Source organism: Nelumbo lutea, chromosome 1, assembly GCF_056320005.1.
Source record: "Nelumbo lutea isolate HS-2025 chromosome 1, American lotus-T2T, whole genome shotgun sequence".
Lineage (NCBI taxonomy): Eukaryota > Viridiplantae > Streptophyta > Magnoliopsida > Proteales > Nelumbonaceae > Nelumbo > Nelumbo lutea.
Window position 1 is genome coordinate 202,421,289 of NC_142684.1, and position 24,684 is coordinate 202,445,972.

Genomic DNA, 24,684 nt, shown 5'->3' on the forward strand with positions numbered 1-24,684 from the left:
GTACAGAAAACTGTACCCCTTGTAGTGCAGCGAATAGTTCTGCCCTCGTGGAGTCCCCCTCACCTAAAGGACCTAGAAAAAAGAAGAGACACAGAACCACTTCCATTCCTTATAACCCCTCCCATCCCAGAAGGGCCTGGGTTGACCAGGCTACTCCCATCAAAATTTAATTTCAGGAAGCCTTCAGGTGGGGGTACCCAGCTCATGTGCATCCTTGTCTTCAATGAGGAACTGTTTGCCACTTCTGCCCAATGCCTCCACAGGTCATTAAAAGAAAACTGCTAAAATAACTCCAAAGATTTTACCCACCCACACTATAGCCCCATACAGGATATAGTCCTTTAAATCTTGTTGGCTTGGCATCTTCTCTTGGAATATACTGGCATTTCCTTTCTTCCCACACTGTCCAAAGCAGTGCTGCTCTTGCAACCCTCCATATTATTCTTCCTCTTCGATGGCACGAAGCAAAGGTAGAAGGGTCAAAAAGTAAGCTAACATCTGCTCGCCTATTCCACCTGCATCCAAAAATCAAGAAGAGCTAATCCCACAAATCTGCTGTAACAGTACGGGAAATTATGGTTGCAGTCCTAACCATGGGATCTGCAAAGGGTACACCAAATGGGTGAAATGCAGAGATAGGGTCTTCTCCTTTGTAAATTATCCAAGGTGTTTACTTTCCCATAAAACAATTCCTAACCAAAAGCCAGGACCTTAGGAGGAACAGGTTTGCACCAAACCTCCTTAAAAGGGAAAGGAGGAGAATACACTGGACAAGAAAGGGCCTTGAAGAAGGAGGCACAAGAAAAACTACCCTAGTGCACAAGAATCCAAAACCTTTTATTAATTCAGTGGGGTCCAAACAAACTTTTTCAAGGGTACTCAAAAGGCAAGTAAGACTCACAATCTCTTCATCCCTTAAACCTCGTCGGAACCCAATGTCCCAGACTGGAGTCAATGGAGAATCCAAAGGGGAGTTAAAAGAAGAAACAGGCTCTTTCTTGTACTGGGAGATAGTGTATAAAGTCAGAAAGAGGTCCTTCAAAGGAGACTCTTAAACCCAAATATCTTCCCAAAAGAGAATCGAATTAACAGTACACACATCATACCTGAGAAAATTGTTGAGTTGAGGGAGGATGAATTCTTCTTGCTTGAAGGTGAGGGGCTTTGATGGTAGATGGGTTCAGTGGATCAAAGGCTGCATTGGTTCTTCTTGGTTCTCAGTGTTGTTAAATGGGGAACCCAAAGGCTATTTAAATGCTAGTCGAGGGCTTAGACAGGGATGCCCTCTCTCCCCCTTTCTCTCCACTTAGGTGATGGATATCATTAGCCAAGCTCCTAAGTCTAATGAAAGGTTTTAAAGTGGGAAGAGATATTATGCATATCTCCCACTTACAATTTGTTGACGACATCATCTTGTTCCTGGAAGCCTCGCTGGAAAGAATCTTAAATACAAAAAGGGTAATCAACCGCTTTGAATTGGTAACTGGATTGAGGTTCAACTTCTTCAAAAGTAGTATCGTATCCATAAATTCAGTTGACAAGGATCTTCTTAAAAACTTTAAAACTATTTTGGAGTGCAAAGTGGAGACATACTATTTCCTATCTAGGGATGCCTCTCGATGGGAATCCAAAAAGCTTAGGCATTTTATGGATACAATACTACTTTTGAATTTTCTCAAAAAATTCAAAAGCTTTAAATTGATAACTGGATTGAGGTTCAACCGCTTTGAATTGGTAACTGGATTGAGGTTCAACTTCTTCAAAAGTAGTATTGTATCCATAAATTCAGTTGACAAGGATCTTCTAGAAAACTTTAAAACTATTTTCGAGTGCAAAGTGGAGACTTCCTATTTCCTATCTAGGGATGCCTCTCGATGGAATCCAAAAAGCTTAAGCATTTTTTTATCAGCAATCCAAAAACCTTGAGCCTTTACGGGCTGGTGGTGGAGAAATGCGACAAGAAGTTGGCAACTTGGAAAAGACACTACCTTCCTAAAGGAGGTAGACTCACTCTTCTAAAGGCATCCCTTAGCAAATTTGCCAATTTTTTTTTCCGTCTTCCAGGTACCAACCAAAGTCAGAAATCTGATTGAAAAGAAACTATCTTTGGGAAGGTGGACGGGAGAAAAGAAACCACTTAGTAAGCTGGGAACAAGTGTGCAAGCCTGAGGTAGGTGGACTAGGAATTGGACATATAAAAGATAAGAAATATCTCTCTCTTGGGTAAATGGCTTTGGATATTCCCATTGAATCCAATGCTCCCTAGGCAACTGCCATTGCTAGCAAATATGGTTCAAGCACAGATGGTTGGAATAGTAACCTCCATTTGAACTGGATAAAGTCAACAAATCCTTGGAAAGGTATTGTCTCTACCCACAACAACTTCTTTCTTTTATTAGGTACAAAGTGGGCACTGGGATCATAATTAAGTTTTAGAAGAATCTTTGATGGGTTAATTCTACTCTAGCTGCCTCCTTCCCTAGACCAAGAAGCAATTGTATCTTCCTGCCTACCTGATCTCCCTTCTGAGAACAGTTTGAATTTAAGCCTTAGAAGACCCTTAAGGGACCTAGAGATAAACGACCTTTTTTCTCCAAACCCTTAAAGAAGTTCACATCTTCCCCTACTCCCCTGACACTAGAGTTTGGACTCTCCACCCAAACAGTGAGTTTTCTTCTAAGTCTTTGTTCAAGGCTTTGACTGCAGGTGAGCAGATTTCCTCATTCCCTGTTAAGAAAATTTGCTGCAGTCATATCCCCTCAAGAGTTTGCTTCTTTGTCTGTGAAGCCTGTTTACAAAGAATAAACATTTCTGACCTCCTTCAGAAGAAGAGCTTCATACTTTTCATCTCTCCCCACACCTGCATTCTGTGCCTTAGTGAAGGTAAATCAGTTGATCACTTCTTCACTGTCAGCTATGACAAAACATCTGGCACTACTTCCTAAGTTTGGCTGGCTACAGTTCAGTTGTTCCAGAGCATATTCTGAACTTCATAAAACAGTGGCAAGGAAGAGGCTTAAGCAAAAGAGGTAAACTTTACTGGAAAACTGTTTTGCATGCAGTGATGTGGGGAGTTTGGGAGAAAAGAATTTATTAGCAAAGTTGGTTTGAATGCTCTATGTTTACTAAAGAATCATTTGTTTAAGTCTCAGAAATTACGATCAAGTCGTTTTATTAATGATATACACTATCAAGTTATTTTTATATAATTTTATTAATGATATACACTATTAAGTTATTAATGATATTCAATATCCAAATCAAATCCGAAAGGGTTTCGCTCACAACACCTTGGAAGGCTATTTATGGCATTCTCCCAAAGTTCCTCAGATTTTAAGGTATGATGTTTGTTCTGGAAACTCCATTCTTTTTTGGGAAGATATTTGGGTGAGCATTCAACCCTTAAAAGTCTGTTTTCCTTCTCTCTATTCCATCTCCCTCTTTAAAAAGAAACTAATTTCATGGTTTCTTCCCCCCCTGGTTCGCCCTTTGGATTTAAACTGGAATTTTGGGTTTCGAAGAGGGTTAAGGGATGAAGAACTTCTTTGTGTTTCAGAGCTCTTGTTGCTTCTAGACTCAGTGTGCCTGGACCCCACCTAACCTGGACAAAAGGTTTTGGTCTCTAACCTCGATTGGCTCCTTCACTTGTGCTTCTTTCTTTAAAGCCCTCTGCTCCAATCCCTCCTCTCATGTGTTCCCTGTTAAAGAGGTCTGGTCAAGGCCAATTCCTCCTAAAATAGCAGTGTTCTGTTGGATAGCCTACTTGGGTAAGATCAATATGGTGGAAAACTTGCAAAAGAAGAAGCCTTACTTGTGTTTGTCCCCAAACTGGTGCTTCTTGTGTAAAGTGAAGGGTGAGGACTGTAACCATTTATTGATATCGTGCTCTTTTGCTGCCAATATTTGGAACTGGGTTGTTGCACTATTTGGGTGCAGGTGGAACTTGCCCTCCTAAGTAAAGCTGTTGTTCATTCCGGCTGCCTTTGGGAGATTGACAAAAAGAGGGAAGCTAATGTGGAAATGTATCAGAGCCGCTATCTTGTGGACTTTTTGGGAGGAGAGAAATGCTAGAATATTTCAAGAAAAGGAAAGAAGTCTTACTGAAATTAAGGAATGCATAATGACAAGGACAGTCTCGTGGCTAAAATCTTCACACTTGTTGGCAGATTACTCCTTTGATGACTTAAGGAGAAACTGGGCAGCAGTGGCTTCTACAGTCTCCACATAGAACAAATCACAAGCTGAATGGGAATCCCCAGTGGATGGAGCGGTAAAACTGAATTTTGATGGTAGCTGCCAAGGTAACCCAGGGCCATCTGGAATAGGAGGGATTCTGAGAGACAAAGATAGCAACATGTTGTCTTTATTTTCAGGACTAGTGGGTGTTGGTGATTCTGTAAGGGCAGAGATACTAGCAGCGGTACAAGGTATACAGATGGCCAGTCAACTTGGAGTGAATAATTTGATAGTAGAAGGGAATTCCAAGGTAGTAGTGGGCTGGTTGACAAATCCAGAGACAGCTTGTTGGGGCTACAGGGATCTGTTAAAGAAAGTTAAATGGCTGACAAGGAATATGTCAGTCAGGTTTCAGTGGGTCAGCAGATCAGCAAATGCAATGGCTGATTCTTTGACCAAGCAAGGGGTGTCAAGGGGAGATGTTTTGGGCCACTTTGTAACTGTGTTTCAGGCTTGTGTTTGTTTAGTGTTTATGACTCGGTCCTAGGGGGAGGTAACACCTCATGCCTCTTCCTAGGCTGAATGTACTACTATTTTTTGAATTAATAAAACTACCTTCATTTATCAAAAAAAAATATATCCAAATCCAATCCAAGTCCAATCAAAATTTGATAGATAGGATGTGATTCAAATCTCAATATAGTGAACTAATTTAAGATTTAGGTATATCTAATTTAATCCAATCCATTTGCAGCCCTACACCTAAAACCTGTCATATTCATATAGCATTTTGGTATTTAAAAATTTGTCTTGTCCATTTTACATTAATTTTGAATTTTACAAAAAAAAAAATATTTCACACCCCAAATGTTTCCCTCAAGCTTGGAATTTTTAAGCCATTCAAAATTTCCAGAAAGCTTCTCAATTTTTAAGGATCAATGTTTCATTCAAAATAGAAATGTGAAACTTGGAAGGAAGGACAGGAAAGGATAAGAAACCACTTCACAAATATACAGATATATGTTCAAATGAGCATAGAAGTTTTCCTTTTTTTTCTTGACAACTGCCTCCAAAAATTACCTTCATCTGGCAAAACTTCAGTGTAAGAGACGTAAGCTTTTCCATCCTTTAAACTCAGCACCTTGGCTGAAAACCACACTCTCCTAAAACCCTCCTTGTCAGCAAGAACCTAAAAGAAGTAGTTCAAGCACATAAGAATGTATGGACCTAAAGAAGAGTACACAATATACACAGATTCCCTCAGAAATAATCAAAACTTCACAAAAGTAAAAATAACCACCGAAGTAAAAACAAACTGAAAAGCATACAAAGTAGAAATAACATGACAAAAATGTAAGATGTCATCGCTCTCCACAATAGCACATATGTGACAAAATAATTATCATGTTCAGTTCACAGACCTCTACAACTGAACCTTCTTTAATGCTATTCTCTTTTGAAGATCCTGCTAACTGAGTTCCTTCATGTTCCTCATTCTGGGCAGGGACAGAATCAGTTCTTGATCCAATCTGAGATTCTGGGACAACCCCTATAGTCTTACCCAAGTTGGATGTTTTACGACCTTTTTGCTTCCCCAATCCCTTTTCACTGCTCTGCACCCCATTCACCAATCCCACGTTGTTCTCCACTGGAAGCCTGGCCAACTCTTTTGAAGATGACTTTTCCTGGCTTGTAGTAGCTTGTTGAGTTTCTTGTTTATTCAATGATTGCTCATTCAAATGAGCAGAAGAATTTTCGATACCTTCACCAATACCATTTACATTAGAATGTCCCCCCTCATTTAAATTGCCTGACTTGACAATACGCTCTGAAGAGACTTGTACTTTCCAATAACCATTTGGACCAGCCTCTACTAAATCACCCAGTGTTAGAGGTAAAGGTTCACCCATTGCTATAATAGTTCCTGCCTGTGATACAGCTTCAGCTGCCAGCTCTGCAGCTTTTACTACTGCATCCAGATTCTCAGCCCGTTTTGTGGCAGCAGAAGCAGCCTCAACTCTTCTCCTAGCAGCCTCCTTTGCGGCAACAATAACTGAACTTGAACTGTTGGTCTTGTCCTTACCCATCAAAATTGATAAAGGTGTTACTGTTCCCATATTTTTCACACCATCAGAGAGAGAAGTGTCAATAGTTTGAGTAGGATGCCTAGTTCGACTTGAACGTAGAGCCTCATCAGCCATCAGTTTAGCTTGCAATGCAGCATCTGATGCAACCTTAGCAGTTGCTGCCGCCGCCCTTGCGACAGAAGCAGCAGCAGCTACTGCAACAGCTGCAGAAGCCAGTTTAGCTTCAACATCTGAAACCAAACCAGAAATTTTCTGGACAGCTAACTGGCTCCATATACTTTGGCTGTGACCAACTGCAGTGGCAGCAAGAGCAGCAGCATCTTCTGCATGTTGCTTAGCTTGTTCAACTTTACTGCATGTCTCTTCTGAAAAGATTACCCTCTGCTCCATGTCCTGGCCCCCTATTATCTGGAAATGTGTTGCAGATATGGGTGAATTAGTTAACATAGAATTGGTAGAAGTTTTAGCTGCAGATGGTGTGATAGCAACAGAAGTAGGGAGATGATTAGTAACAACAACAGCAGAAACAGATTCTGTTTGAGGTTGAGCAACCAAAGACATGTGGCCAGACTCCTCAGAAGCCATACTCCTTTTTCTCTTCCTAGGCTTTGGATCAGCAGAAGCAGTCTTGCTAGATGATACTATTGCTCTTTTCACCTCTGGCAAAGGTGGAGGCCCTGCAGGAACACTTGTGGAACCCCCAGAATGAACCAAAGAACTGGGAGGAGTATGCGGCATAGTGGAGGGATGTGTTACGGAAATTTCTCGAACAGTAGTTACATGTCCTGTTTCTGTAATGGGAAAGGCAGAGTAAAGAGCATTGGCATCAAGCACGGAAGCTGCAGGTGAAACAACCCAGGGCGTAGCAGCGGGAGCCTGAGATAGCCAAGGGCTGCTGTTTCCCACATAATGCCTTACATAAGGTGACTGATAATGATGCAATGGAGAAAGTGCCTGATTAGCATCTAAAAGTGAGCTCCCTGGCATGCTGCCGGGCTGCATTCCATCACGGGAAGGGGTTGAAATACTCCATAGGGGAGATGGGGGATACACAGGATTTATAGTGGCTGAAGGGGCACCTTTGCCCCCAGCTCGACTAGTAGGAGTGCGAATAACCTTATTCTGAATAGAACTTTGCCTACTTGTTTCTTCTGGAAACCTAGAACCTGCAAAGTCAGTTCTTAAATGACATTAAAGACCCAAGATAACCACACTGAGACCTAAAACAGGTTTCAAGCAAGAGAATTGTACCTGGATGTGATTGCAGAGGGGTCTCAGAGTTACCATGAATGTGTTTCTGGTTGTGAAGCCTTTGAAGAGAGGCACGCCACACATTATCCCACAAGCTTCTTTCACCGTCTTTGGTGTTCAATACCATTACAATTGGTCAGATACACATTCGGTAGAGAAATAAATGAAACTCAAACAGAAAATTACGAAATGTAGTGGGTAAGTCTTAACCAGATTCTCCAAAGGCTGCGACCATACATGCCTCATCAGGAGCCGTTCCTTGTCTGCAAAAACAAAATAGAACAATACCCTTAAAAAGGAATTATCAAATAGAAAGAAACAACTTATAGAGAAATCTAAAATCTAAAGTCACATAGCTAGTGTAGTCCATGAATATCAGATGGACATATGAAATAAACATATGCAGGAGGAAGAAACCAAGATTTTGGATAGATATCAAATCAATTAGCTTTTTAATCAAAAAATAAGTCCAGATTTAATGCTTAAGAGCATCCAATAGTCTCTATTCAACATTAGATCTCCATGAGTGGACTTACAATGCCCCCTATATGTGCCAACAGATATACAACCAAAAAATTCCAAAACCAAAAAATTCAGTTAGAACTCCCTCGGGATGTGTGTGTGTGTGTCAAAGTTCATTCATACATGCTATCATAAGAGACTCACATCAAAGATCCATAAACAAATATCTGAGCCCGCAATTGCACTTGTTGTAAATCCGTAAAAGGTTGTTGAAATGAGGATAAGGAAGCTGAAGTATTCAAATCTGGCAGAGTAGATGGCTGAGCAGTTAGAACACCACAAGGTTTTGTAACACTTCCTTCAATATATCCACTGGACCTCATTTCTTCACCTTGCACAACTTGGCCTACTGTCCCACATGAGGTAGGAGATACACTACATGAACTGTCCCCTCTGTCTTTTGCCTGCCTCAAAGGATCTTTTAGAGATTTCCCTTCCTTGGAAGCTTCTTTGTCGGTTCCCTTACCAGACACTCTCCTCCTTTTATGGTCAGATGTACCCTTAGAACTGGCACGTGGAGTCTCCCCATCAGATGCTCGATGACTTCCACGATTAGTGCCTTGCAACTTGGGATCAATTGGGCCTAAGCTAGATGTTGAAGGAGAACCCTCTACAGTCTTTGGCAAGAGTCAGAAGAAAAGATTGGTTAAATTGTTTTTTTTTCTTTTTTTTTTCTTTTTTTTTTTTGGGGGGGGGGGGGGGGGGGGGGGGACAAAATGAAAGTAAAGGATGAATTACCTGATGAAACTCATAGTGCTGAACACTGGGAAATGGTCTCCATCCACGATCAGTCTCCCTGTCAGACAAATTAACCTCCTGTGCACTCACTTCAAAAGTGAAGCTCCTATCGTCTTCAGTGGCACTGCTTCCCTTAATATCATCAGTACAAGGTTCAACTTTGTTCCCCTGCCCATCCATATGATCAGAAACAGGGGAATTCTGGTCTAAGGACCCATTGCCTCCTTTCCCTTTTTCCTTCTCATTTTGAGGAACCTCAGTAGAACTAATGACAGTGGGTGAACCACAGTTACGTTCCTCTGAATCTGGAATAGTGCTTCCAGCATCTGGACCATGGTGAAGAGAATCGGTAGCAGAGCTTACGGAGAACCCACAGCCAACATCTGCAAGGATGAATCAAATATTAGAAAATAGATGACACTGGATGCTACCAATCAACAAATAATTAGCACAAAAAGTCAAACATCTTAAAATAATTGACTAAGGCAAAAGCATGCATGTGGTTACCAGAACCATCCAATCACATCAGTGACACTGCTCAAATCTGCAGTTTTGAAATGATAGAACAGGACCACATACCAACCACACTTCTGGAAATTAGAATCAGCAGATTGTATCATATACCCACCGATGACAGGATTGTGGAGCACAATAGCAAGCAAGTTCTCTTGTGTTGCCATCAAAACAAAGAAAGCTTTAACCCAAAAGAGTAATATAAAGAAGGTGCATGACTTTCTTACAAAGGACTTGCCCACCACGCACAATCCCCTCATTTCAAACTTTTGACACCCCCCCCCCCGAATATATAATTTATATGGTAAATAAGCCAAATAATATAAATCCCCATCCCAACAACTTAGCAACTAACTTATCTCAATATGACCAGCATTGCCTTACTGTCAACCTCAGCCTAATGTTTTTTTCCCAAATAGCCTCAGACTAAAGTCTTAAAACCCTGCCAAGAGACCGAACTGCTTTTACCTCAGGTGGATGGGCCTCCAGTTTAATTGTCTGGGTGAATGGGTCAGCGTGTGAAATCATAGCAATATAAAAATCAAAATAATAAAATAATAAAAAACTGGAAACCTGGTCAACAGGTTGAACAGGTCAATGTTTCAACCATCTAGGTTGATGAGTCATTGACCAAGTCAACAGTTTATAAGATTGAGGATTCAAGGTTGACCAGAACCAGAATCATGACCAGGTCACTGATCTTGACCAACCAGGTCAACAACAGGTTAAAAACATCGATTATCACTAATTACCAAATAATAATAATAATAATCACCTAGTAACAAATACCCTACCAATTTACAACATCCTCCATAAAAACCAACACCTAACAATGCTAAATTATCCCAGAAATCAAAACTCACCCCTAACCCTTTGCCAATACAAAATAAATCCCCAATCTACAATCATTTTCTATGTGTGACTAAAATCTCCATCAAAATACCTTCAAAAGCACACCTCCTAATAACCTATATAAATCCCACTCATTCTTCCTTCAATACTTCCTTATCTACCAAGTACCAATTGGGTTGTATGTTGGACTCTGTAAATCCAATTTAAGGCTTTTCGTTTTTCTCCTTATATTCTAATTCCATATACACATTTCTGGCATGTTCCTCACCAACCAAGAAAAGTGGCCCTAATTTCTTGCCCGTCTCTATTTCCTTATCAACCACTCTATCAAGATCGAATTTCCTGTCTAGTTTAAACACTTGTTCCAATTCAACTACATCATCTGCAACCTTCGCCCCCAACACCTCCATCACCTTATCCTATATCTCTTCCATGTATTTTGTACCCAATGCACCTGTGCACTCATCAGTCAGCCATGTTCCATATTTTGACCCAGAGTGCAACCCCCTATTAACAGCCTCCAAGAACTATCCTCCAAATCTTTTGTAACAGGATTCTCAAAAAAGGAAGAGAAAGAAAAGAAAAGAAAAAAGCTTCTGTAACAGGAACCAAAGATTGCATGGTAATGTCTTGTTTATTACCATAATTTTCCCCATCCTTTAACATACTTCCTAAAACTAAATTATCCTTGTCAACCTTGATAGTTAAAGTTCTACAAGGGAAATAATCTCCTCTTTGTATAGTTCATCCAGTCAATTGCTCTCCTTCAACACCCTTCATTTGTAAACCCTCCTAAACTTCTTACAAGGACCAGCCCCACTGAGAACACCTCTCAAACAGGAGGGTAAAAAACTTTTGTAAATATATGTACCAAACTGTAATTCTTCTCACAACTCTGGATTTCTTATCCATCCCTATTGTTTCCTCTGTAGTTGAAAGTTGAAACCTTTTGTCCACAACTGTCAAGCTGTATGCCATCCCACTGGGCTATTACATCTTATTATGGGTAACTTGTTGAGAGAATCTAGGTTGCAAATTACCACTAAACTTCCATTTAACTTGTTGACAATATTTTTGTTTTTTTTATGAATTTCTTTATGCTATTTTGGTAATTCTCAATATACACCTGAGACATCTTTTAGGTAGAGGTAATAAGAGTCCATTTATCTTTATTACTTAAAATGGAGCCGTTAGTAAATTAAACTTTACTACTAAACAAGGGTATCGATGTAACCTTACTGTAATGTAACAAGTTAATATAAATAGAAGCATGACTGATTGAGAGACTAATTTGTCTCACCAACTGGCAGCTCCTTTCCCTTCCCCATTTGCTGTTGTTCTCTTATCTACTCTTTCTCTCTATCTAGAGCACACTAAAGATGGTTCATGGACACAACTAAAACTTAAAACTTACATAACTATAATTATTAAAAATACATAAGCACCTACTTACATGCATATGTACATTTTAATTAATTTAACAACTCCAGTCATGCTTCCAAATTTTGAAGTTTTCCAATTTTCATTCTCCAGCAATTCAATCCCAATCTTTGCTCCCAATCCACCCTACAATATGAAGATGTAAGCATTAACTGCTGAAACATTCTATGCATATATGAACAAGTCACTTCAAAGCACCTCCAGAGAATCTTCTATTTCACTTCTTCCCCATTCCCTAAAATACCATTAACAGTGTGATCATCCACAAATTTTCCTCTTTCAAACCAAAAGGGATGAAATACCACTCTTGGAAGTGGATGCTCTCAAAAACAAGTCCACATTTTCATGTGCTGAGATTTTACCATTAGAACAAGCAAAGACCCCTAAACCAATAATGCCATTTAAACATCATCCGTGCCCTATACGATATAATGTCCATTCCTATGTATTATTATGTTTTAGATTTTACTTTGAATATTCTGACCTACTAACATTCAATGGATGAGCATGCCATGTGTGTCTAAACCTATGAATTTGTATATCAAATCAAGTTATAAGAAAAAAAAAATCCCATTACAGGTAATGAACCTCAAAAAGTGTTTGAAAGCCATGTGTAGGTTCACAGGCAAGGCTCATTTAGTGGGGTGCCCCAAACCTAGCTTGTTGTTATCGTTTGATTAATTAACCGTTGTCTTAATGTTGAACAGCTGAGGCTCTAAACTTGATGAATTTGATGTTGAATACCAGCCTCTGGGATGTTTGAAATGCATTTGTTTTGTGACCATTAAGTTGTATGGATTTGCCATTAGTTATTAGGGGTGCAAATCAGGCAGGCTGGAAGGGTTTAATGTCAACCCGTGCCATTAGACTTAAGGCGTGAGCCCAAAACAAGCCCAAGGTCAAGCCCGATTTGTCCAAACCCAAGCCCAGCCTGAACTGAAATTTGGCACTCGGTTGCCCAGGCTAGGATCGGGTTTAGGCAGGCCTATTAGGCCCAACCCAATGTATTAAAAGTTGCATGAACCTATTTAGTTTCATTAATTTAAACCTTCAAATAGGAAATTTATATATGCATGCATGCATGAGTGTATGTATTAAGGGTGATCATTTTCAGCCTAGCCCGGTTTAGCCCAGAAATTTCCTGGCCTGTGCTTAGCATTTTGTGCTCGGGCCCAGCTCAGCCCAGGCCCCCACCAGGCCCAGAAATTTTACAACTGAGCTTGGGCCCAACACTTAAAGCCCAGACAACAATATTATTTATTTTCAAGAATAGGAAGAAAAGGATGGAAGAGGTGGTGGCACGGATCAGCTCTCCAGTGAATGGTTGGGTGTTGATACTGCCAGAATTTTAAGACTTAAAGAAAGAAGACTTTGGGGCAGATTTTTGGTGTTCTTTGAATTCTTTAAAAGTCTTGGTGTTTTTGTCATGTTTGCTTTGAAGTCTGTCTTGTTGTGTTTTCTCTTTGTACTGTTGCAGTGTGATGGGGGTGCCCTCTTGTCACCATATTTAAGCTGTATTTATCTTTTACTTTTTAGCAATAAAGTTTTTTCTTTATCATCAAAAAAAATTATATATTATATATAAACTTGCACATGTGCTTTAGATCATGTTATATAAATATTATAAAACAAGACATAGCATAATATATATGGAAAAATCTGTGCTGCCTAGGAGTGCATCTTGGGGGGGCCTTGAATTGGGGTTTTGTCAAAATTTGAAAGGGACCGAGACCAAAGCAGTGTAAAATGCTAACTCGGGCCAACCCGAGTTGCATTCCTAATGCTGCTAGAAAGACACGATACCAGAAGAGCATTAACTGATCACCCTCAATGAGTTTTGATAAATACCACCAGATTGGTTACAAGTTTTTCCAGTATCATACACGAACCCTAGTATGTATGCATATATGTATTACATATGTAAGCATGCATGTGTATGCGTGTCTATATATAATATTTCACATTATATAAACTGTATCATATATTTATACATATATTATTTGGCATATAATGTAAAATATTATATTATAATATATATATATATATAATAAAACTTTAATTTGTGACTTAGGCACAAAGCCCATTCCAGACTGGCCTGGCCCATGATCACCCCTAGATTGTATACATATATGTATGACTACGTAAATATGTATGCATGTGCACATATATGTATTTAAATATGTCTGAAAGTGTGTAGTCAGGCTTGGGCTACCTAAGGGCCAGGCCCAAGCCCAACCCAAAAAAATAGGAAAGCCAGAGGTTTTGGGCCTAGGCATAGCCCAAAGACCGAAAATCCAAGCCCAGCCTATGGAAATTGCAAGCTGCGTCAGTCCTAGAGGTGATCATGGACCGCATCGGGCCGGGTTTACCACCAATACTAAGGGCTTTAAGCTAGGCCCGACCTCAACCTAACCCACACCCTAGGCTAGATTGTAAGCCCAGGTCCAGCCCTACATGGACCCGGGATGGGTTTATAGGCTTTCCAGGCCTACTGAGTAATGATTTTGGGTCCATCATCCATGACATCAAAAAATAAAAATTTATTTTTTTTAAATTTTAAATTAAATAACATGTAATACATACAAAAAAAATTGCACAAGCCAAAGTTAAATTGGGCTTGGCTATGGCACAAAAAAATTAAGGCATGGGCCTCATTCAATTGCTAGGCTTGATTTGGCTTGGCTTACCTATCCTTTTATAGATGAAGGCAAGAACTTCATTCCCATTGAGTGTCAATTTATAAATATTTCTTTATATGCTAAAATAAAACTTAAAACTTTTATATTTTATATAAAATGATAAACACTTAATATAAAATAAAATATAATTGTGTACATATAACATATATAATACATATATATGTATATTATATATTATATTATATTGCAGGCCACGCTTAAAGTGTTGAGTCCAAGCCCAGCCCAGAATTTTCTGGGTTTGATGAGGGCCCAGGCCTGGAAATTTGCGGCTGGGCCGAGCCGGGTTTCTGGCCCAGGCCAAGAATGATCACCCCTAGTCAGTCCAGGCTCGAGTTGGGCCTGTCTAAGTTGCACCCCCTATGAGCTATTATGCTTAAACAGTCATAAATTGCACTTGATAATCCATGTTTTATGCAATGGAAATGCAAGGGCCGTGCCTCAAATATCCAGCAGTGGGAGACATTTAAGGAATCACCTTCATATGTTTTATGAGAGGGGGTTGCAGCAATTCCCCCACTGATGTGGCATAATTAAGAAAGAAAAAGAAGTTGCTCTTTCCAAGTTGTCACATCGTAGCTGCAGCAAATTTTTTAATAAGTACAACACTTTAGGGCATATTTGTTACTACCAAACAGGTTTTAGGCAGAAACACTGCATAAACATTTCAGTGTTGCATTGCTGATCATGGTGAAATGCAATGGATCTAAAATGCAGTGTTGCCCAACACCCGATATATTTAAGCCCCATTTACAGTGAAAGATAAAGTTGTCCAACCTTTCACATTAAAACAAAGGCAGCCTTAATAACAGTTGGCCAATATCATAGGAAGGTTTATCTCGTGATAGCAATTCTGTGCATAAGAGGTTCTAACAATAAATAGGTATTCTTTCTACCAAGGCAAAAGGAAGAAAAGAAGGACATATGTGGCATCTCCTATATAGTTCAATCCCAAGAGTGAGGAACATGTAGACTAGAATACTTCCTAGCATATGAAGGTCAGAGATGATACAAATCCAATACCACACCGGATACCACATGGATACTTCCAGATATACTTCAAAGCATTAACACTTTTAAATATGTAAAATGGTACATTTTAATAAATTTTATTTTGACAAGACATCAAGTCTTGACATAAATAACACTTGGCTTTAAAATTAGATATAAAAGCATGATATATACATATATTGTATGGCATACCTGTACACATATCCATGTACAGGATTTTAGGATACAGAGAACGGTATCCCTTTTTCCTGTATTCATGCCCATAGTATTCATATATGGGCTCATAGCATATAGCCTTTTTTTTTCTGTTCACAGTCAGGACTGTATAATGATTTGCCTAAAAGATACAACTCATAGCAGCAACAGATCTCTAACAAAGTTTTTTTTTTTTTGGGTGGAGGGGAGCTGAGGACACTGCCCCCTTTGATTTCATTTAGAGCAAAGAAACAAATATTTATATAAAGAATAGAAGACAAAATATCTTAGATCCTTTTAGAACCGGTAGATTACCTGTGCTATTTAGGGATGACTCTTTGCACTTCTCATTAGAAACTCCTATTACACCAGTACTATCATCTTCTTTTGGAACTGGATCATCAACAACAGGTTGTGTTTCCAATTCACCAGAGTAGGCTTGAGTAATTTTGTCAGGTAACACAGCCTCAGGTTCATTCTGGAATGTTGTACTAACAGTCCCAGCGGATGATGAAGACTGACCAGATGACCCAGGTAACTGCTCCCCAGTGCCATCACAAACTGCAAGATTTTCAACTTCAGAAATAGAAGCCGGCTCACTTGGCACAAGGGAGCACTCCTTCATAACCAAATTTGATTCTGTAAACGTTTCAGTTACAGATTCTTCCTTTCCTTCCAACTGAGCAACATCCCCAACACATGCAGATGGCATTATATCTTCTTTGTCTTGAATAACTTCATTTGTGGCAATACCATTTCCTGGAAGAAATTAGTAAGCACTATCAGATTTGTTAGAGGGTTCCCAACTGGCAACTTCAGATACAGTTCCAGTTGAGGCTGCGATAAAAACAGGTACAAAGGATAATAACAAAAACTTTGTACGTTTTGATCATGACAGTAATGGAATTGGACATAGATTGAAGCTAATTCCACAAGTTTCAAAATTCCATCAAGTGAATTCAGTTTGGTAACCGCGAGTAAATTGAAAACTAATGGAATTTAAGAGGTATCTGATAACTATCCTGGACCAGACACCTGACTTATGACCTGATCATAAAACTCGATTTTGAAATAACCAATTAACATTGATTTGGTCGAAGATTTCAAAGAATAATCATATTAAGGATCGGTTTGTTTGCAGTGCAAATTCTGGTTCATTTTTGTTTCAGTCTTTACTTTGCCTTGTTTATTTGAGAAGAATATAATGACGCTTCCCCACTTTATACAGGAGAGAATGAAGGTAGAGGAAAATGATGCTAATTTTGCTGCATCAATTTTTGGGTTATTAAATTTGCACCACCAATGAGTGCAAATAGATTAAAATTTTAAACTCTACCCCAGGTAGAGATGCAGATGACCACCACAAATCAAAAGCTGCAAAGCTGAACTGGGTGCAAATATTGCACCAAGTTTGGATTTGCACTGCAAACAAACAAAACCTAGGGTTGTCATACCATAAAACTTGGTTCATATAGGCTAGTTTTGGCATGAGATAGGTTTAAAATATAAGCTACTAGTTATTGAATTTTGTTACATTTTCTTGTTACGAAGGTTAAGCAGTCAAGTCAGCTTGGGCAGTCAGAATGGTCAACTCACAACTCAATATCCAGTTGAGGCTTTTTATACATAAATTACATCCGGTCTAGTTTTTGAAACACTGAATTTAAGTTTAGATTCCACATTTTTGAAGATTGCAAAATTCCAGAAGGTGTAAATCATCTGAATTTCAGGCTATCAAGGTAGGAGTGGAATCAAATTCCATATTCATTCCTGTAAATCCACACTTGAATTTTGTGGAAGCTAAAATTCCATGTTTACCAAATTATGTCCCCATTGCAGAAATGGACCCAAACAATGGAACCTAGGGACTTATGAAATTGCCCCCCTCAATTCTACCTCCAATTCCAATTATCCCTTATCAAAACACTGCCTAAGAAAAACCCATGGATCTTTTAACTTAGACCTTCCTGGAATAGTGGTTGAATTGTATACCTGATTCTTCACCAACAACCAAAGAAGACTTTGGTTCACACACCCCCACCTCTGCTTCAGCAGTACTTTGACCATGAGACAGAGATACTACACGCTTCTCCATAACAAGAGAACCATCACAAACACTTTCTGTACCACCTGAAACAGTAGACATACTAGCATTCTCCATTTTACAAGGCTCAATGTCCAAACTACTATTGCAGATTTGTGATGAGTCAGCCTGCAAGGAAACTGATACATGATCCTTTGAATTACAATCATCCCCCTGAACTCCCAAACTATTATAATCATCACCCCTTTCTTCAGTTGTTTGCTTTTCATGGATTATATTAGTTGAGGAACTGACTTCTGCCATCAGAAAAGAAGGGTTTTCCACATGATTATTACTGTTAATCTCAAGGAGTTTTTTGTCCTCCACCTTCAATAAAGATGTCTCAGAATTACAGCCTGAAATACCACATTCCAATTGGTAACCATCAGATTCCAACAAATGGTCTTGTTTCTCAGAAGATGCAATCTGGGTCTGTCCCTCCATTGCCTGTGCTAGAGGGCCCATATTCAACACTGGCTTAGAAGGAATTCCAACATTGCTGTTGTTAACCTTAGCAGCATCCCCTTCCAAACTATCAATCTCTCTCTCCAATATTAAAGATGAGTCATGTGTATCATCTACAATTTTATCACCTACCTCACTACTTTTTGACAAAACCATAGCCTCCCAATTACTGGTCTGTTCCTGCTCAGTCTGCTCAGAACACAGATGCTCACTGCATACTGGAAGCTGAACTGTAAAATCTATATTTTTCACAGAACTGGAATTGTTCTCCACCTTGTTAATGGTGGATTCAACTGTATTTCCATCACAATTTTGATCATCTAACTTATCCTCTTTGCTTGAAACATCTCCTTCCCCCTCTTTTACAGACTCATCTTCTTGCAAAGCATCTGGATTGTCAAAAGAGGTACGCTGCTCAGAACCTTCCACTGGCTTTTGTTGGGTCACTTTAGCATTCAACTCCTCAATACTTGGAACAAGATTCTCCAAAGAGGTTGACGAGTGGTCAATTTGTATGGTCTCTGACACAGCAGCATCATCCTGTGGATTGTTTTCCTCAGATCCAACAACTAAAGAACCATCTTCCCTCTGATTTCTATCAGTACACTTTTCATCAATCATCAGATTACCCTCTGCCAACGGTGAGTCAGACTTTTCACCAGACATAATCGGACCCAAGTCTGTCAAACTTCCATAACCAGACATTTCACATTTGTGAGCTTGAGGTGTAGCTTCAACCTGGGACTGCACTGCCACAACATCCTTACTTAACCCTGCAAAGCTCTCCGGACACTGCTTAGGTGGTAATGTAGGGCTCACATCTACAGCATCCCCACTATTAGATGGAATGGAACCATCTTCATTTAAAGTGGGTTCCATTTGATTTGTTATGTTATCAAGTCCGTCACAAGCATCTGACCCCTCAATAATAGTCTGTCCTGTGATCATTTCATCCTGCCCAACAGATTTCAATAGCATTTCAACAGATTCTGAAGAAGCGGCCTCAGACCAAACATTTTCGCGCCTAGAAATAGAGCAAGATTCAGCCCCACCGGAGCTAAACTCTATCCCACTATTTCCCCGGGAAAACTCTTCAATCCACTGGTTTTCTTCTTGACCTTGGATACCAAGTAAAACCTCAGTTTCAACTAAACTATCAAACCTTAAGTGGACTTGGAGGTTGTCATCCAGATCAAATTTGGGAAGAGCATATGAGCGTAAGCCTGGAGGAAATTTGGTGTTCTCTTCAGCACCTAACTGAAAATTCTGGTTTTGGAAATCATTGTCATCATAATCCATGGGTGCATCCCTACAAAAATGACATTGGAGAAAGAATAAAGCACACTGGATACTCAAATCAAGTCTCTTAGACAAAAACATGTATAAAAAAGCAAAACAGAATATGATAAAAACTCACGCCCAACATGGTTTTATTTCTACTAAGAGCTGCAAACAGATCGGATCGAATCAGATATAAGGTAGATTCAAAATCCAGATTTGATTCATTTATATTCAGATTCAAATCAAATACTATCTGTCAGATTAATATCAGATTTGAAGCAAATGCATATTGCAATCGAATATTGAATAGCATTAATAAATTAAACTAAGAAAGATAAATATATTACATTAATAATAAAATGAACTAAAAATGGCATTGATATTGTATACCACAAACAAAATATACTGAAAGTTAATTCTATGGGACTTAAAACAATGATTCTTTAGTAAAAAAACAGCATTCAAACCAACTTTACCAATGGGTAGAAAATGAAGTTTAAGTATACAATGGTGGAGCCAGGAATTTTTCTTGGGGGGAGGGGCAAAAGCTAATAAACATGGATTGGAGGGCAGGGTGCAGAAGTTAATAAACATGGATGGGGGCCAAAATATAAGTGGGATATAAATGGGGATTGTGGGGATTTTTAACACATGGGGAGGGGGCATGGCTCCCCTTCACCATCCCTGTAAATATATATAAGCATATATATTTAAATCGCATCAGATAGAACAGATAGGGCCATAGAGGTGTGGATCCACATACAGTCCAATTATAAACATGTCAAATTCAGATCACCCTTAACCAGAACAGGTTTGGGTTCACATACATGGATACCATTTTGCAGCCCTATTTCTCCTGACCAGCAACAAGATCAAACAGATCAACAAGGTCAAATGCATTTGCTGATTCAAAGCTGAGCAAAGACACAACATCAAAATAAAAAGAAAGAAAAGCTCCAATAATAAGAAGATAAAAACTGCAATACAGAGAATTTCTGCATATCTCTTATTGGTCTTGTGAATTAGTGAAAAACTAAGATGGAGTTCACCAAGAAAAACTCAAGTCAAAAAGACAATCTAGTAAGGTTCAGCAGAGACCTTGTGCATTCCAAATTACCATACAGACCAGGACCTTGAAGTCAGAGAAAAAATCTGGCCAGGCCAGGCCAATCCCACTAACTGGACTCCACAAAGGAAGCAATTTGTCAGGATTATCTGGGTTTCATATCTAGATTTAGTGTGTTTGCACAAAATACCACTAAAGCAGACTTATCATTTTATTAACATGACAACTACTTATTTTGTATTTACTACAAACAAATTTACCATTTTTTTTATGAATCAAATTTACCATTCTCAACTTATTATTCTCACCTATTAAGTTTTTCTGGTGGGAGGAATATGCAAACACATGCATGTACCATTCATACATAGACAAATATATATAACCAACGTAACAATGCTACATCACCTCCAAAATGATGTCCTTGGACTCAGAGTAAAAGTTGGTCCATCACTCCACCCAACAAATGGTGGATCTACTGTTGTTGTAACCAATATTAACCACTAAAATATTTGTTGTGTAAAATCCCGGGACACCCCTCACTAGATAACTGCCAATTGAAGACTTCTCCATGTAAGAAAAAAGAAGAGAGGAAACAAACAAACTACAATGAATGACTAACATGTGTGTGTAAGAAGACTCTGACTCCAAAAATTAGGCTTGGAAAACTTCAAATTTACAACTCATTCAATGTCTACCAGTTTTAGTTTAACATTCTATATTTAGTAATGGGAAAATTCTCAATTAATACCCTGTACTTTGGGCCTAGTGCCACTTTGATCCCCGAACTTCAAAACATGACAATCAGTACCCAAATTTTCAAAATGTGCCAATCCAATACCCGCCATTAACCAGCCGTTAAGTGGCATTTGAAAAGGCACAAATGCCCTTCAAGTGTCATCTAATTCTCTTTATCAACCATCCAAATGTTGACAAAGAATGAACAGTCCCAAATCCTTGCCTCTTCTATTCAAGAAAGTTGGGGTTACGTCTCAGTGGGCACTCTGGTGACCCAACTTTTTGAATAGAAGAGGCAAAGATTTGGGAGTTGGGACTGTTCATATTTTATCAACATTTGGATGGTTGATAAAGAAAATTAGATGACACTCAAAAGGGCATTTGTGTCTTTTCAAATGCCACTTAACGGCTGGTTAACAGGCTGGTTAAAGGTAGGTACTAAATTGGCACGTTTTGAAAGTTCGGGTACTGAATTATCGTGTTTTAAAGTTCAAGGACCAAAGTAGCCAGTAATCAGTATCTAGAGCTAAGTAGCCAAATGATGGTAACTTTGGATATCAAGGTCTTGCGCAATTTGTTATGCACAATAACCAACAATCAGTACAAAGGCAAGAACAAAAGGGAAAATATCAGCATATGTGTTTCTTTAGCAGCTTCAAATGAGCAAGTTCTCTGCCAATATGAACGGGAAAGTATATGGCACTCGCTGAATATTTAAAGAGAACTCCAACTTAATAGTTTAATATAATAAGCAGTAAGCAAGGTACTGATGTACTATTATGGTGCACTATCAAAGAACCCATCATCAACATAGTAGAATAAAATAAATTTATTAAAACAAAATAAAACGTATTTATCAACATGGAAATTACAGATTAAAAAAAAATAATGATTAATCTCACTAAAGTGAGAAGAAAAAGCAAAATATTGTTAAGTACCTGGGCTGTGTTTGGCACACTTTCAAATAATTAATTCTCGTGAATTCTTCGATTCCAATTATCACTTTAAAGTTTTGGTTTATGAATTTTTTTGGAACTGTTTCTTTTTTATGGGCTCAAACATTCATTCAATGGATCCAGTCTTTAAAGCTGAAAAAAGTTGACTACAAAAGATAATCATTTTTTGGCTCAGAAATCAGAACTCATTCTTCAAGTAGCGATGCTTTGAAGCAGATTTGTAACCAAAATAGCCTAAATGCATTGAACATGGAACAAAAATGGTAACAAGCTCATAAAAGACTCGCCCTAATTCCATCTTGCACGGTAGAACATAAATAAACTTGAAAAACAGAACTCAATTTTCGCATATAATCCCGCGGGAAGTCAAAATTTTAAAACGTCAAGTTCAAAATCACTGCCCAAAAACTGTAGTGTCCCACATATGAAGGACGCGTATAACCTTGATCTGCAAATACAAATACTAATAAAGGAAAAAAAAAACAACAGAAAAAAGACAACTTTTACGTTACACTCACCAGTCATCATTTAGAAAGGGAACACATAAACCCTAATCTTTCTTCTGTGCTCTTATTTATTTCTAATATCAACACCAAAGAATTATGGTGCACTGGAAAGGGAATGAGAAATACCAGAGAAAGCAGGTCTAAGAGGCTACCTCCCTCCATCCGGTGACGAAATCGTGGCCGTTGATCAACCAGACCCTAAATCCGACGGTCATCCACAGGCTCATTTCCCCAGGGCAATAGCTTCCTTAAATGGCAAAAAGGGAGTATCTGTCCGCAATGAAACCCTAATTCCGCGACCTATCGACATGAATTAAACTCTGCCGAAGAACAACAGTGACCAAAGTTTGTAATTTCCGGCGAATCAAGCGACAGGCTTCCAGCGATCAAGTCAATAGAAGAAGTGAAAATGACGGAGTGAACAAGGAATGACTGATCTCTCTCGCCCTCCCCCTCACTTTCTCTCTTACTACTCGCTTCGCTTTTTCGTGTTTCGCTCGCACACTTTTGTTACGCACAGCGCCAGTACCCAGTAGGGAAAATATGTGATTGGGATCGAAATTTTAAGACGTTAATTAATAAATAAATATTAGAGAAGTTTCGAAAAGAAGAATGAGATCGAATCATCAAAGTTCGAACGCACCCGAGTCCGAAATATTTAATAGAGGTATTTGGTAGGCGAGTCGCCGTGATAGATATGACTCTTGTGAAATTCCACGTGGCATTTACTGACGTCCCAAATCCGAGTACGCCGTATGCCAAACGAAACTCGACACACTTTCTGTCGTGGCATGGCAGCAAGCAGCAGCTTCTAATTGAACCAGATTGGACGGTTGAACCCGTACTAATATGAGTTGACCGGTTGGGTCAAGTCCAATCAAATATTGACCACAGACTTGATTCTCCTTGATAATTGCTTGGTCATACAATCCAATGGTTAACAGATGATTTTCATGGGAATCGGACTATGTTTTCTACGTTTCTTTTATCGTTTTTTTATGGCTGCGTTTGGAAGTGGTGTAAATACAAAACGCCATCGGTAGAAATAAAAAACGCTCAAATGTATCAAGGTAAAAAAACAAACCGGCCGAATGCATGTTTTGCACTCTTGTGCGTTTGGCAAAACGGTGTAAAATCATCAGCGTACAAGTATATCTGGCAAGCGTCCATGGAGACATCGTCTCTACACTGAACAAGTCTCATCTTGTCCTCCTCTACTCACGGTCTATCCTCTCCATGCTCTTCCTGGGCCACCTCGGTGATGTACAACTTGTTACTGGCTCCCTTGCCATGGCCTTTGCCAACATCACCGGTTACTTTGTCCTTTCTAGTCTAGCACTGCGCATGGAACCTCTATGTGCGCATTTGGAGCTCAGCGTCCCAAGCTTCTGGCCCTTACCTTTCATCGCTCTGTAATTTTTCTACTCTTCTCCTCACTTCCCATATCTCTTCTCTGTCTCAGCATGTCCAAGTTGCTTTTTTGTTTACACCAGGGTCCTGAAAATCACAAATCTCACTTAGAGCTATCTTCTATTCTCTCTTCCGGACCTCCTCACTAATTCCTTCCTGCATCTAGTCCGCATTTATCTCCGAGCGCAAGGATTAACCCATCCACTCACTTTAGTGTCATTGGCCGAGGCGATCTTCCTCATACCCACAGGCTTCCTCTCGGTGTATCGCCTCCAACTAGGGGCGACCTTCCTTGTGTGGGCTACGGGGTTACACCTGCCAACATGGATAACATCGAGCCGAGAGTGCTTGACTGGATGGGAACCTCTTCTCCGACTCTGGCGGGGCCAAGCTGCATGTCCGTATGTCTGGAGTGGTGGTTTTCCGGAGCCGGTGATGAAGCTTCTACCTCTGTTCCCATGGAACTGTTCTTTCTAAGCCAGTGATGATTGCCATGAAGCTAGTTTCCATGGAGAATGTAGGTGGGTTCAGAGTTGCCACTAGTTGCAGCAGCGGTGACGGAAAGAGAAAAAGAAGGGAGGAAGAAAGAAGAAGAGAAGGAGAAGAGAGAGAGAGAGAGAGAGAGAGAGCGTGCGAGAGAGAAGGAGAAGAGAGAGAGAAATGTGATAAATACATTAAAAAATTCGATGTATTTATTATAT

The 24,684-nt window shown here is 39.4% G+C and overlaps 1 protein-coding gene across 6 annotated transcripts in view; it reads right to left on the reverse strand.

Annotated features, from left to right (window-relative positions):
- Positions 1-23,201, reverse strand: part of G2484-1 (protein) — a 35,225-nt gene extending 12,024 nt beyond the window's left edge. For 2 of the 6 annotated variants that reach the window (XM_088962320.1, XM_088962315.1), the window contains exons 1-9: positions 22,700-23,201; positions 17,474-19,338; positions 15,797-16,240; positions 8,775-9,157; positions 8,181-8,653; positions 7,725-7,777; positions 7,515-7,622; positions 5,598-7,429; positions 5,257-5,365 (exon numbers count right to left, since the gene is read on the reverse strand). In XM_088962320.1, coding sequence (XP_088818446.1) covers positions 5,257-5,365; positions 5,598-7,429; positions 7,515-7,622; positions 7,725-7,777; positions 8,181-8,653; positions 8,775-9,157; positions 15,797-16,240; positions 17,474-19,328 — 5,257 coding nt within the window. In that variant the 5' untranslated portion in view covers positions 19,329-19,338; positions 22,700-23,201. Of the gene's footprint in view, positions 1-5,256; positions 5,366-5,597; positions 7,430-7,514; positions 7,623-7,724; positions 7,778-8,180; positions 8,654-8,774; positions 9,158-15,796; positions 16,241-17,473; positions 19,339-20,781; positions 20,924-22,699 lie in introns of all 6 variants that reach the window. The other 4 variants (XM_088962318.1, XM_088962319.1, XM_088962317.1 and 1 more) reach the window with 4 other exon arrangements.
- Positions 23,202-24,684: the final 1,483 nt, after the last annotated feature.